This window comes from Oxyura jamaicensis, chromosome 6, assembly GCF_011077185.1.
Source record: "Oxyura jamaicensis isolate SHBP4307 breed ruddy duck chromosome 6, BPBGC_Ojam_1.0, whole genome shotgun sequence".
Lineage (NCBI taxonomy): Eukaryota > Metazoa > Chordata > Aves > Anseriformes > Anatidae > Oxyura > Oxyura jamaicensis.
The window spans coordinates 18,224,907-18,239,233 of record NC_048898.1 but is presented as its reverse complement, the minus strand read 5'-3'; the positions used below and the strand labels follow the sequence as shown (position 1 = coordinate 18,239,233).

The 14,327-nt window shown below is 38.0% G+C and overlaps 1 protein-coding gene across 3 annotated transcripts in view; it reads right to left on the bottom strand.

Annotated features, from left to right (window-relative positions):
• WDFY4 (WDFY family member 4) overlaps nucleotides 1-14,327 on the bottom strand; it is a 134,196-nt gene that overhangs the window by 61,302 nt on the left and 58,567 nt on the right. For all 3 annotated transcript variants that reach the window (XM_035330291.1, XM_035330292.1, XM_035330293.1), the window contains 3 exons: nucleotides 12,424-12,533; nucleotides 11,299-11,490; nucleotides 10,601-10,740 (listed from right to left, as the gene is read on the bottom strand). In XM_035330291.1, coding sequence (XP_035186182.1) covers nucleotides 10,601-10,740; nucleotides 11,299-11,490; nucleotides 12,424-12,533 — 442 coding nt within the window. The remainder of the gene's footprint in view (nucleotides 1-10,600; nucleotides 10,741-11,298; nucleotides 11,491-12,423; nucleotides 12,534-14,327) is intronic.

Sequence of the window (14,327 nt, the reverse complement as noted above, 5' to 3'; positions counted from 1 at the left end):
AACTTTTAAGTTAACAATTCTCTACTGAGCTCTGGAATGTTTTTATGTCTATTTTTTTATATGTATATGTTATATGTGCGTGTGTGTATATATATCACTTAACACTCCTGCAGTCCTTAAATACCCAGGCTTGCCATAATAAACTCATGTTGCCTGATACAGACTTCACAAATGCCACAGATCTTTCCTAAAGAAACATTATGTCATTGGAGCTCTGTGCTTTGGGGCTTTCTTTGGGGAATTACAGGCTGCGTGTTGTATTACACACGTGCGCCAAAGCTCTTAATAAATAAAAATAAGCTTCAAGATGAAGAGCCAAAAGGACAGGCCATATATCCAGATCTCTCACAATGGCAAGTGTACAGGTCCAATCCAACAAAGTCAGTAGTCACACAGATGACAGTGGGAATAACCAAATACTTAATTTGAAGCATGTGTTTTTAGCATCTGTTGGTGAGGACTAGAACTAGTGATATTAGTCTACTTCTTTTGCTTTCTAAGCTAAATAAGTATTATAAACAAATATATATACACACACAGAACATTTGTATAGAACTGCGGCTATGTTAGATGTATTAAATGAAAACATCTGCTCTTGCACAGTGATTTTCATCAGTACCACCTAATGGTTTATGTTGGAAGTGACCTCTGGAAGTCACCTGGTCCAACCCCTCTGCTCAAGCAGGGCCATGTCCAGATTGCTTTTGAAGATCTCCAAGGGGGAAGACTCCACAACCTGTCTGGACAACCTGTTCCAGCGTTCCATCACCCAGACAGAAAAGAAGGATTTCCTGGTGTTTAGATGGAACCTCTTGTGTTTTAGTTTCTGCTCATTGCCTCTTGTCTTGGCACTGAGCAGCACAGAAAAGGGTGTGGTTCTGTCTTCATTGCATCCTCCCTTCATGCATTTGTACACATCAATAAGATCTTCCCTGAGCCTCCTGTTCTTCAAGCTGAACAGTCTCAGCTCTCTCAACCTCTCCTCATGGGTACGCTCTCTTACAGGAGAGTACCTATCAGAGGTCTTTATGAAGGAGGTAAGTGCCTTTATTTCTACCTTACAGTTGGAAAAACTAATACAAGTGAGTTTCTGGAACACCCTGCCACTATCACTGGGAGTTGGCGATGGGACAAAACCAACCTGAATTACTTTGAAACAGCCTGATAAACCCACAGGGAGGATATATGTGGTGATAACATGCAGTAGCAGGGGAACAACTTCAACCAATTTGGAAATCCCTTCTGCTGCTCTTAGGTTGTTCCTAGTGCCACCACATTTTCTAATATAGCTGATTTGCCAGATAGTAGATCTTATATTACAGAAAGAGTCCACATCCCTAATTCCTCTAAAATGCCTTTCACAATTCTATTTGGAAGGTGGTGGGGTGTTTGTTTGTTTGTGTTTTTTTGTTTGTTTGTTTTTGTTTTTGTTTTCACTGTTTCAGCAGGTGTTAAGGCATACACTTATATTTAAACAATGCAACACTTCTTACTGATTGCTGATATGTTCACAAGGAATAATACTAAACCTACTTCCAGTTTATAAAAAACACAAAGACGTCAAATCACAGTTATTCGTAACTAGGCTTGACTAATGAGGCCATTTAACAACCACATTTATGAACAAACAAGACAACGGAGGTGAAGCTACCCCAAACTTATCACTTGTGGGTGAAATAGCTAAAGTAATAGAGGTCTGCAGGTAAAAAATCTCTTCAGTGATACTGCAAGATCTGCAGAACAGACCAAGTATTAACAGATTTACTATCTCTTCAGTATCAATTACCTTTTTTTTCACAACTTTTACACATGGGTTTTCTGCTACTAAGGTGGGGTGCAGATTTGACTTTAATCCAAGCATTAAGATATAAGCATACATTTAATAAATACACAGCACTTGGACATCACAAAAGAGACAGTTAAACATAATTAAAACCTCCATGGGTGACAACTGAAAAAGCAGTAAACAGAAAATGAGCATCATTGGATTGACAAACACATGCTATTAATGTAAGATTTATATTTCAACCACTTTTCATCTTGAGTCAAACAGAATTTGCATTTTTAATGACACAGAACTATAAGAACATGACATTTTACAAAGGGAAAATTTTTCAGTTTTACTCAGGTGTGTTTTTCAGTAGTTCAATATTAAATGACATCTGCTGTGGTGCAGCATTGCTCCTCTCTCTTCAGCCCCACATCCCAGCTCTGTTCCCTGGACCATGTGCCCTAACCAGTGTGGATCTCCTGTCACTGATGGTGTGATTTAGTTGGGCAGGAGGCATTTTCTACAAAATGTATCAGTTTTTGCAGTCACCATCTAAAGCCAAACATTGTTTTAATGGAAAATTCCTGAAACAATTATTGACATAGCTACAGAGCTAGATTGGCAACGGTTAAGTTTGGAGGCTAAACTCTTCCAAAGCACAAACTCTATCTTGTAGTATTTACTTCAGTTCTCATAATCATTCTGTTTTCACAAATCTAACCAGAATTTCTCCCCCCTCCCCACAAATACACAATTGAAGCCCAGTACTTCTGGTCTGTTCCTGCTAGAACATGGAGAATAAATCAGCCTCACAAGCAGAAGATAGGATTACAGCTAGCACTGCTCTTTTACGTAGAGGAATCTGAGTGTCACAGTAAATTGCTAAAGCTTGCTGAAGTCTCCAATTCACCAGTCCTGTTTTACTCAGCTACAGAAGGAAAAGGGGCTACCATTTCCAATGACAGTCAAGTCTACCTCTACTCCTAAATCTAACATGGTGAATCAGAGGCCAGGTATGCTACTACCCTGTGCAAACAAACAATAAGACACCTATCTCATAACCAGACTACTTTTCAAGTAATTGACTATGAACTGGGAAGCAAGTAGGTTCATTTCATAAGAGAAAAAAAAAGTTTCACTAGTCACCAGGTAATAAACATTAAGCTATGGCAGATAGTGTTTTTCTAACATCAAAGAGTGGTCTGTCCTAGTCCTTAGCATATACTCTCCACATTGAGAGCTGTTTTCAGGCTCTTTTGAATAACAAAATTGTTATTGCCATGTGGATTTTATTGTTACTTTGCCAAAATTCATTTAGTTTTTCAACAGACTGCAGTTCCAGCAGTTAAGTGTTGCATGTAAGCTTCGTGCCTCAACCCGCTAGGAGGCTAATGCACACTGCCAACTGCTCCTAAGGATCATGGATGGATTCCTGGCATCTCCAGTTGGTTGGGGAATAGCAAGCTTAATGAGAAAAACCTCCATATTTCAATGCACCATAAATGTACCCAAACACAAGAGTGAGTTTCAAGAGGATAAACCCAAAGTACAGTGTACACGTGATGAGGTTTCAACGCAGTATTATCAGCTAAAGTTGAGCAGCACGGAAACTGCCCTACTTCTACAGCAACTATATATTTATAAATTGTGTATATATGCATACACACACACCTTTTCAACAGCTGATACTACTGAAGAGATAATTCCTGTGAGAACAGGAAAGTTACCTCCTAATAGCTAAAAAGTTCAATGCAAGTTGAGATCTGTCTGTTCTTTACTCCTGTCTCTGAGAATGACTTCTGTGACTTAGAGATAATTCACTCAACCTCCTGAGCACTCAGTTTCTCTCCAGTTACAGAAGAAGTGTTACCTCTTCTAGTGAGTGCTGAAGGTCAGACTTTAGCGATATTGGGGATAGCAATAAGGTCTCTCTTTCCTTCATTTGTTCTTTCTCACCCTTATTTCTGTTGAAAATGGTGATTTTTCTAACAAGTGCTACAGTTGTGTGTAACTTAGGGCTTTATTACTACATATTATCACAACACATTTATCTGAAAGCTCCACACACTTGAATTTTCTGATTATATTAGAATTATGGCTTTTGTTTAAGAAAAATGTGCATATCTAATCCTTTAGCTGAAGAAAGAAATCTGTAAATATTAGCATATGCTTAGAGCTCAGAGTCCAGAATACAAAGAAACATCTATCTGTAGCCCACAAAATTAACAGTTTTCTTAAAATGACATGCATTTAAAGGTGACATGATTATTCCATAGCAACAGAAAGTATGAATGGGACACAGTCAAACACAACCAAGCTTTAATCTGGCTAGCAAGGACAATAACAACAGTGAATGAGGGTACAGGCAGGTAACCTATGTCCTGGTTTAAGAGAAACCTTTAAGTTCATCCTGCAGAGATTTCTAGAACTTCCCCTGATTTCCTGTTATTTAGTTGTATGCACCGTTATCAAATTATACTCTGCTATTTTAAATCCCTGTTCTGTGGTGGAAATGCATACTTAATTTTCTGGGCACCTGAACTCCTATGTACGTTTTATACTGCTCCTTGAATGAGATGATATACCATATATAATTTCATAACTTGTTGATAAGTAAAGTTGGTCATAATTCTTCTCCTTATAAAGATTTCTACTAAAAAATAGCATAAGTCATGAAGTAATTGACTTCAAATAATTCTCCTGAAATTACTATAACTGAAATGTTGCATCAAAACTCCTGAAGCAAATGGACATCTCTAAAACAAGAAGTATGAAAAGTGATTTTTCTTTCTATATATTCAGCAGAGAAAAAGTAATTCTGTTTCACTGGCTGCCACTTGTTTCTAAGGTTTCTCTGCATCCAAATAAAGCTCTGCTTCCATCCACATTAATACTATTCAATTTATTTGGCATGATCTCTGTTATGAGAAAATAAAACTCTCCAACCAGCAGCTGAAAGTTGAGACTACAATGCTAACACCTTTAAGCCTTAAACTCTACTGGCTGAAATCCTATATCCAAGCTTAAACTTGAATTAGACAGTCCCTAACTTGAAATAAAAACAAAACAAAACAACACCACATTTAAAAAAAAAAAAATAATGCAGGAAATGAAAAATTTTTCTCACACAGTATGTAATTAAATAAAGGAACTTCACTGGCGCAGGATAACAGTAAAAAAAAATAATAAAAAAAATAAATAAAAGGCCATTTGAATAGTTACCTATAAAAAGTTTTGGAAGGGGTTTTGGATCTTGTGTCACAGGCTTTTGATGAATTATAGCTGATACAAATCAAGAAAAGAACAACTTTGGTAGGATAGATTCTCTACCGTGCATTGTGCTGTAACACTCCATCTCCTTTAGCAACTGGTATTGACTTTTTAGGGAAGGACAATGGGGTGAATAGCTATTGGATCTGAGTTAGCCTAATAATTTGTATTCATCATCATGCAACCTTAATATTCCATTTTCACTTTTAAGCAGTTATCTTCAATGAATGTGGAAATTATCCAAAATATTTCAAAAAATTCAGTAATTTGTATTATATAAAATTAGGTAGCTCTGCATTGTATGTTGTTATGCAGTTCTTATCTAACCTATTGACCTACTGGATTATTTCATTATGATCTTCTAAGCAATCTGAAAATGAAAAATGAACAGTGCATCAGATAACTGCTTAAGAGGACAAAAAAAGTTCTTTGTTCAAAGTTAAAGAAACTTTTTCCAGCTTGCTGCAACATACTGTAATTTAGCTTTGAGCCAGTTATTAAACAAGACAATAATATTATAATGGAAATTGTTTAATATACATCATTAATAGCAAAGTGCCTGCTTTCATTGAAGTAAAAATGTGTGCTATGAGCAGTTTTGAAATGAATATTTGATTCCAATCTTCCCTTGTGCATTTAATGACATGCTAATTTACATTTTAATTACTTCCTAAGAAATCAAAGCATTTGTTGACAGTAGAACATAATGTCAACTTCACAGTGCACTGTTGGTAGATGGTTAATGAACTTAATTAGATAATTAGTGATGTTAATTATCCTTCTATTATGAAGATAAAGATGTTACACAAATAATGCACTTTTCAAATAAATACCATTTTATGTTTGCTTATTTTAACTTAGTTAACCCAAAAAGCAGGTAGAAGACCAACAGAGTAATTAGTAAGAAAAATATTTGTTTAAATAAGAACTGTGATTATGTTTCAAATATATACATATATTAAACTTCATTTCACCTACCATGGACTGTTAAGATGAGCTTGTCCATCCTGCATCCTTACTGTTATATCTAAAATAACAAGTTCATTTCATCCAACACCTCTTTGGTATTGGATGAAACCCAATATACTTCCACATCTTAAACATTCTCTGATCTAATTGCCCTAATATTTGAAAATGCAGGCTGGTCAGCATTTTCTAGATTTTACAGTTGGTTATTGAAAGATGCTGTAACAATACAGGAAAAAAGCAATTAGTGTTTGAAAGTGCTCATCTAATATTAGCAGTTGTACCAAATGCTAAGTTCTACCACGAACCATCTTGTGTGATCATGGTGAAGTCTCTAAATTCATGTCCATCAAGTTGACATAAAGCTTCTTTCTTACCAAACTCAAAAACCCACTGACAGCATTTTGAGCTAATGCTGATTTTATGTGGTGGGACCAAGTATTCTACACCCCAACAAGGGTCTGTAGGTGCACCATCAGTCTTCAGTTCAACATGAAACACTTCTGCTTGAAAAGTCTTGTTTAAAACTACCCTCTAAAATAAAGACTTTTGCACACAAATATCTGACCCAATAGTTTGTGAGTATGATCTAAGAATATTAGTTTCAAACAGGTAATTTCTCAGTGTTCCCTCACACTTAATGCAAAATACCAGTATATATGACTGCAAAAAAATGGGAAGCAAGATTGACAGCCAGGAGTGAATGAAGTCCCAGAACTCTTTCACCCTTTGGCAAAGGAATGTAATTAATGAACCCAAATGAGAGAGGACAGGCATGATCAGGCCTGCTGTACCACTCAGAAGGCTGTGCATTTCCTGGAAAGCATAACAACTGTATCTACAGCCCTGAGGCAGCATGTCTTACAGTTGTTAGAATATTCTGCTTGTAACCTTGCTCAGGCATTCATCCTCAGGAAGAACCTTAAGACACTCAGTATGGTAGAAGCTGACGACGATTTACAATTTACCGAAATCGTAAATGGTTGGCTACAACAAGAGCTTGCTGCTCTTGCAGCTTGTTGAAGACAACAAAAACAACTGGTCATTGCTAACCTAAAAACTAATTACACAGCATAAGATTCCAACAGCAAAATGAGGGGAGAAGAGTAGGGAACAGGGAAGGCAGGAGAGCAAGAGATCAGAAGACTTGCTCTGAAACAGGAAAGTTAATGATTTTGAAACCTGTAGTACTGTATTCAAGAGCTTTATAGACCCTCCTGCTGGTGAGCTTATCCAACTCTATCACCTCTAAGTGCTAAAGGAGAACCTGACTTTGTATAGTTCTCCTCTTGCCCCTGCCTGGCTATTCAGACTTCCAAGAAAGCACACTTGCACTCCTAGAAATGCGATCAGGCTCTTCTTTCTGAATGCTTTTGTGTTCCAGACAGAGACCTGAGCAGACCATGAGACAGCAAAACATTTTCAGGAATATGGAGAAATATGGTCGCTCGTTCTGACATTTGCCATCAAAAAGCAGGGAACCACCTTCACTTATATACTGCCCTAGCATCAAGAAACACTTTGTTACTGTGAAGGTGACTGAGCACTGAGGTTGCCCAGAGAACTCATGGAATCTAAGTCCTTGGAAACACTCAGAAGCCATCTGGACACAGACCCTGGCAACTTGCTCTTAGTGACCCTGCTTGAGCAACAGGTTTGAACAACATGACCTCCAGGAACTCCTTCAACCTCAACCATTCTGCAATTCTGTCATCTTTTCCTTCAACATATGCATTTAAGATGAGAGGCCAAAATATAATACTGAATCAAATTCCAAGCATTATTTGACATTATCTGTGTGCTTTCCATTACAGACATTTTGACACTATTAATAAGTAACTATTTTCATTTGCCAAACCCTAGTTGTAATCTATAGTTAGGTTATTTCTATATTGGTACAGCAACAATCACACCAAAAGCCTAATCCTATTCAGTGTAGAGACATTCTTAAATGCCCCAAAAACACACCTCAGCTAAAATAAGACTATATGAAATTTGCAGAAGCTTTATGTTTCATTGGACAGGAATACCATTTACTTTCAATTTTTGTGCTCACAGCTTCCTTTGATACTGAGAATCCCACCTTTTATCTTTGTTGTGAAGTGTATGAAGAAAGTGAAGAAAGGATGGTAGAAGTGCAAAGGAATTCATTTTCTTCCCCCTCAATTTTTATCTCTGAAAAGTACAGCAAGTCCTTTGAAATGTAGGCTGGAGGGGAAAGTAGGGAGAAGGAAAGTGGAGAAGAATATTTAGAACTGTAGCTTTTGCATCTCATTGAAAGGAACAATTTATCAGAGCTACAGAGCTGTCAGTCTTTGACATGATAAGGAATAACACCAAATGAGTAATGTTTCTTTCAAACCCAGCTCCTTTAATTACAAGCCCCTTCCTTGCAGAAGAGAGACAGAAGATGCAGAAACACCAATTTCATGCACTTGTGCCTGAATAATGTCTCCGTGCTGCCTTTTCCAGATGGCAACCTTTTCACTGGAGGAACTAATGATGTGGGCATATTTAGGGAAAAACCAATAACAGAGTCTTTAACCTTCAACAGCAAAAAGCATGTTGTACAAAATGTTCCTTGGGATACATTTACAAATATCAATTACATTGCTCACTGAGGTGTAATCAGCTGTAATAATCAAAATTAATTTTAAAAAATAATTAAACAGACCCCAGGGCAAATAGTAGATGCTCTAGCAGTATGACATCACAGTCTACATATGTACCTGGGAAGAACTTGCTCACTCTAAGCAGCAACGTGATTTTAAGGAATGAAAGGGATGCTGTGGCATAGTGAGAGAAAAACTGCTGCTCAGTAAGGCGCTATCAGACACATTACTTAGGTATCATAGCTTTACCAGTCAACACACCTAGAACTGAATCAATTCATTGGGGATAAAGTTTCAACCTGCTGCAGCTTAAACTAGAGAGTTAAAACTCCCTAAAATGATGCTGTAACAGACTGTGTCTTCAACAGGAAGAAAAAAAGACCTTGATACATTCAGCATTGCAATAAGATGAGAATGCCCAATTCTGAAGTGCCCCACTGAAGCAGTTCAAAGCTCTCAATATTCTGTCAATTGAGTGCTGCTCTATCCTGTAGCTACTCTAGCCCCAACATACACAACTAACTGATGTGTTGTTTGTATTCTAGACAAATGACAAGCAAAACCATAGAAATTGTTAAGGCTGTCAACCTAAGTTCTTTATATCAATGACTATTTCTTTATTCTGCATGTCTACTGTGACCATGGCCATGGCTTACTATAGCATTACAAATAAAAATATAGTCTTGACACTAAGACTTCTGAGCTATCACACTCAGTAAAACAAGTATTCTTACAGTACTCCATTTTATAGCTAGCAGTGTAGGATTCACCAAGACTCATAAATCTACCCAATGTCATACAAAAGAGTACTGCAAATAAATTAAAGAAAATGTGTCTCAAGACAGGCACTACCATTTTGTCATTAGAGCCACAGCCTGGAAACATTGTGTTTCCACACAGATGAGAAGGGCAAACTTATATGGCTTAACCATTCTCACGAATATTGCCCACACAAGTAGCTCATGGAAGGAGATCTCAGTGGCTTCCAAATCTTCAGTTTGCTCTCTGGCTATTCTGTTCCCCACTCTGCCACCACAAAGATATATCACCCCGTTTCTCTTTTGTAACTTACTTTTTAAACTTGATTTTAAACATGTAGAAAGCTGACGGAGGTTTTGAACATCAAAGTGAGTCAGATTTAAAGTTATGGATATTATCATGCACCTTGCTGTGTTGGGGCCTCAGTTGCTTAAAAGTACACTGCTAACAGACAATGTTGACAAGCAGGATTTAAGTCACTAAATTTGAGGTACAATAGGAATATGAACATTATACAGATGACCTGACAGACTATTAATAAATCCAGTGAGTAAAACTGAAGGCACAACTTTTCAGCTTGCATTTCTACACAGACCTGGATTCCTAAAAACATGAGATGAATGCAGTTTGTTCAGCAGAAATACCTATTATCACGCACAGAAGGACAAATTGCTTCTAGAAAAAATGTTTTCCCACTCCATGTGAGCTACACAATCACTCCATACATGGGCAGACCATCTGTTGGTCTAAAGCTATTTCACACCATGTCACCTTCAGCAGTGATATTCTGAAACTGACCTAATAAACCCTAGCTGACCGGTCAGGGTCATGTAGGTACCTCTGTCCCGTGCTCATGAGTGCTCCCCAGTACTGAAGCAAAAAAACTTGACCTGCCCTTGAAGAGTCCAGCACAGCTTATTAAGTAAAGGTCTCGCCTCACTCACTGAAATCTCTACTTTTAGGCAAGCACCAAGTAAAGTTTTCTGGCCCCTTCCATCCAGGAGATCAGATAAAATTATTCATAATAATTCAGACTCTTACTCATAATTATTCAGACTCTTAAAGTCTGGGAAAGGAACCTCAACAGCCGCAGGTGTCTGATTTCCAAAGGAACACACCAACAGACATACACAGAAGCCTCACAAGTCCAGACAAGCTCTCCAGAACCATATCAGAGGCAGAGAAGGTGACAGAGACAGAAAAGACAACAAGGAGATGGTACCTCAGATTTGTATGTAATTTCCTTTGTATTCCGGCCAGGCATCAGCTTAATAGCTGAAGAAAGACTTTCACTCCAGGAACTGTGCTTGCTCTGAGATGAGCCGGGCCCTCCTTTATTCTGGAGAATTCTCTTTTCGGATGCTGTGAGCCAAAAATGGGAAAAAAAAAAAAAAAAAAAAAAAAAAAAAAAAGAGAGAGCTTGTAAGACTTGGAGTGGAGCTTGTAAGGAGGTCTTGTGTAACGTGTATCCGTCTTATGCGAGATATGATGTGTTAGCACCTCACTTCAGCTAGCTTGTCCTTTTCTTTACAAGAGAGGTCAATGAACATGTACTTTTCAAAAGCCTGTATTTAAAAGCCTCATTGCAGTCAACCATATACAAGTGTCACTGGGATGCCCTTTTTAACCCAAATATCCTTCCTCTTATTAAACTCTCCTGTGGGATACATTTGTCTAAGTACACCTCTCTTTCTTACCGTACAACACCAGCCCAAACCCATCACCAGATGATTACAGAAGGGCTGGGGCATGACACAGAAAAGAGTCACAGTACTGGATTACAGAAAGTGAGAACCTGTTTCATCTAGCAGGTGACACGTAGAGGAGGAGTACAACCAAGGAATTAGCAGCTCTCCATTAAATGTTGTATTTACTGCAATATCTTTGGTTACTACGAGTGTTAAATAAAAGAGCAAAGACCTAGGAAGTTTTGCCAAGCTTTTGTCATCATTTCTTCCCATAAAGGAGTGATCTCAGTTATCTTCATGTCCCTCTCTCTGTCACTTCCTTTTACAGAGAGATCCATCTTGTAAATGTCCTCCAGAGCCTGCCGCCTCTGAGAGATGAGCTGCTTCCAGATGATTTCAACTGTTTTCAGAATTTCTTGATGGACTAAGAAGCAAAAGAAACTACAAATGAGTATTTTTTGTGTAACATGTTAAGCAGCAGGTAAATCAAAAGCATCTAATTTTGAACAGCACTGGTCCAGTGTAACTGCTGGAATGCATAGAGTTGCTCCATTCTGTCCAGTGTCTACAGACATTCTAAGCCAGACTATTTAGTCTAATACAGAAAAGAATAGGACATTTCTTATTATATTTCAAATCCCTGAATGAAATGAGTAGGAGTGACAGATGACTCTATCTGGTTCCTGCCTTGGAAAATCATCTCATCAAAAGTTTGATGAGCTTATTATCACACAGAGTTCTGAAGCACATAAAGGCCATTCCTTTATATTGTCAAACGTCATCAGAAACAGTGTGAGGAAGGTAACCAAGTCATGAAAAAATCTGACATGGCAACAGAGGCTGTACAAGGAAGTGCTGAGCTGTTTTGCTGTCTTTCCCTGCAAATCAGACTGATCTGACTGCTTCATATCCAAATGTACATTAAAAAAAAAAACACATCTCTGCAGTAAGGTTCAGCTGATAGCCCACACTGAATCCAACCCAAGTGTTTTCATTGTTTTCTCTATAAAGAGCCACATGTTTTTTTCTGCGTACAACAGCCACCAAGCTACATAGGCCTTGAAAAGAGAAACAGAACTACAAATAGCAGGTAGTTGGGCACTGGTACTGACCACAACTTGGGGAAAATATCTCCAAACATATCCATTACTCCTGAGAATGCGGGGTATGAATTCAGGATAAAAAACATGTTGTGACACAAGCTATTTTGAGCACAATCTTCCTCTATGTGCTGTGCCTGCAGTGCCTAAACACTCTGAAGAAGGAATTCAGCAGCACTTGCACAAGCTGCTTGGATAGCTGTTTAGACCAGGCACTTTCGTACCCTGTAAGATGAAGCCAATGTGCAATAAATTACCATCATCTGGAGTAGGCAGGCTGCCTTTCTCCTCTTCACTGGGTGCAAGGAAAATCTGGTGATGAGAAGCCAGTCTTGGTTTTGCATCCACCCCAAAACCTTCTGGATAGCTGTGACAAAAGAAAAGGAGAGCAGATGTAGAACAAACCAAGGACAATGTAAAAGCTAGTTATTTCTACTCATCTACTCCTACTTTATTAATGTAGCAGGCCACGTTCCCACACTCAAAGGCCTACATCAATCACATGACACTGCAGAATTTACAGGAAATGGGAATTAAATCCCCATTCAAAGCATTCAAGATCCTATGAATCGCTGTGTTCTACATGCCTTATCCCTGCAATCCTTGGTGCATTTTACCTACCATTTACCTCAGTTAGCTGGAGCATAGGGTTGTACTGAGGTATCCAGATTGCATACAGGACGCTCAGGGGAGGTACAAGAAAGCTTTGTGTAGTCTCTGCTCTGAATTTCTTCACTAGAGTTATCTCCCATTGTGTGGGAAACACTGTATTGTCATATCCTACAGATGATCTATTCAGTTAGTATCATACAGTTTATAGAGCACTCAGCATAACAAGGCCACATACTTTAGCATCTCGTGTTTGCCTTATTTTCAGTCTTCCCTTAGCACCAGTATTAGCCAATGTAGGAGCCAGAGCCACCCAGCTCTTTGTTCTGACCCACTATAGCCACTCATAACACACTCCATTATTTCAAGTGTAAATAGGAACCACTATAAGGGAGAGTGAAGTCTCTTGGGTATGCAAAGCTGCCTATTTTATTTCTGGTTTTCTTTAAAATGCAACAATTCTGATTCACAGGACTTTCTATGTTTGGCTTTTGGATAATATCCAACTTCTGTAATTTTTATTGTTGTTAATATTTACAATATATACTCTTTCTTATATACAAGCAATCCTTACTCCATCTCCACAGTTTTTGTCTAGAAATTATTACCTGACTGGAATAAGAACAATCATGGAGCTATAGAAAACCTCAGGAATTGTGCCTCATTTCTGTTATGATACTGTATCACTGCATTCAGTTCAGTACACCTAAGCAGCACAGAAGGTTTCGATTGAAACAGCAAACATCAAAGTGAATAAAGCCCTGGCCATTATTTGCTTATTTTAAAGAAACAGAAGTATCCAAAACTAACCGAACGAAAAACAACAAAAGCCAACCTTCCCCAGTTTACATTAAAAAAAAAAAAAAAATACCTTTGACACAAAACCTATAAGAACAGCAAACAGAATACCTATGAATGTTCTAGTCCTATGTAGTCAATGGCAAAACTCCCAACAATTTCAGCAGAACCAGGACTTTGTAAATCATATCCAAATAACAATAACAAAACAGTAAGATTCGGAAGATCTGTGCATTACTTTCTGTATGTTTTAAGTGTACACACATAAGAATGACTCCTGAATCAGAACAACCATCTCCCTAAATTATCTCAGTGCAGATAGCTCAGAAAATGGCCACCTGCATGCTTGTGGAATGATTTTACATCCCAAAATTTCCAGATTCTCATTTTTCTGGTGTGCTCATAGGCTAGCTCCAGTAAAATCAGTTGAGACTTGTTAACTGCAGTTTACTCCAAAGTAAAAGCTAGAAAGGCTGAATGAGTAAAACAGATACACAAATATCTTACTTAATACAAAGCAGCAATTAAACCTCTGTGCAAATTCAAGGGTTCTTCTTAGACAAACCTGCAAGCTTGCCTGAGTGCCTCTGAAATGAAACAACCTTTTCAAAATAAAAGAAATTGAATTGAGTGTTATTACCATCTACTGTGCCTTGCTTATTACATCCACAAATATGCATACTAATCTGCCTCTAAACCAGAGAGGTGGTACAAAATTTTCTACTCACTACTGTTTCAGGGAGAAAACAGTTTT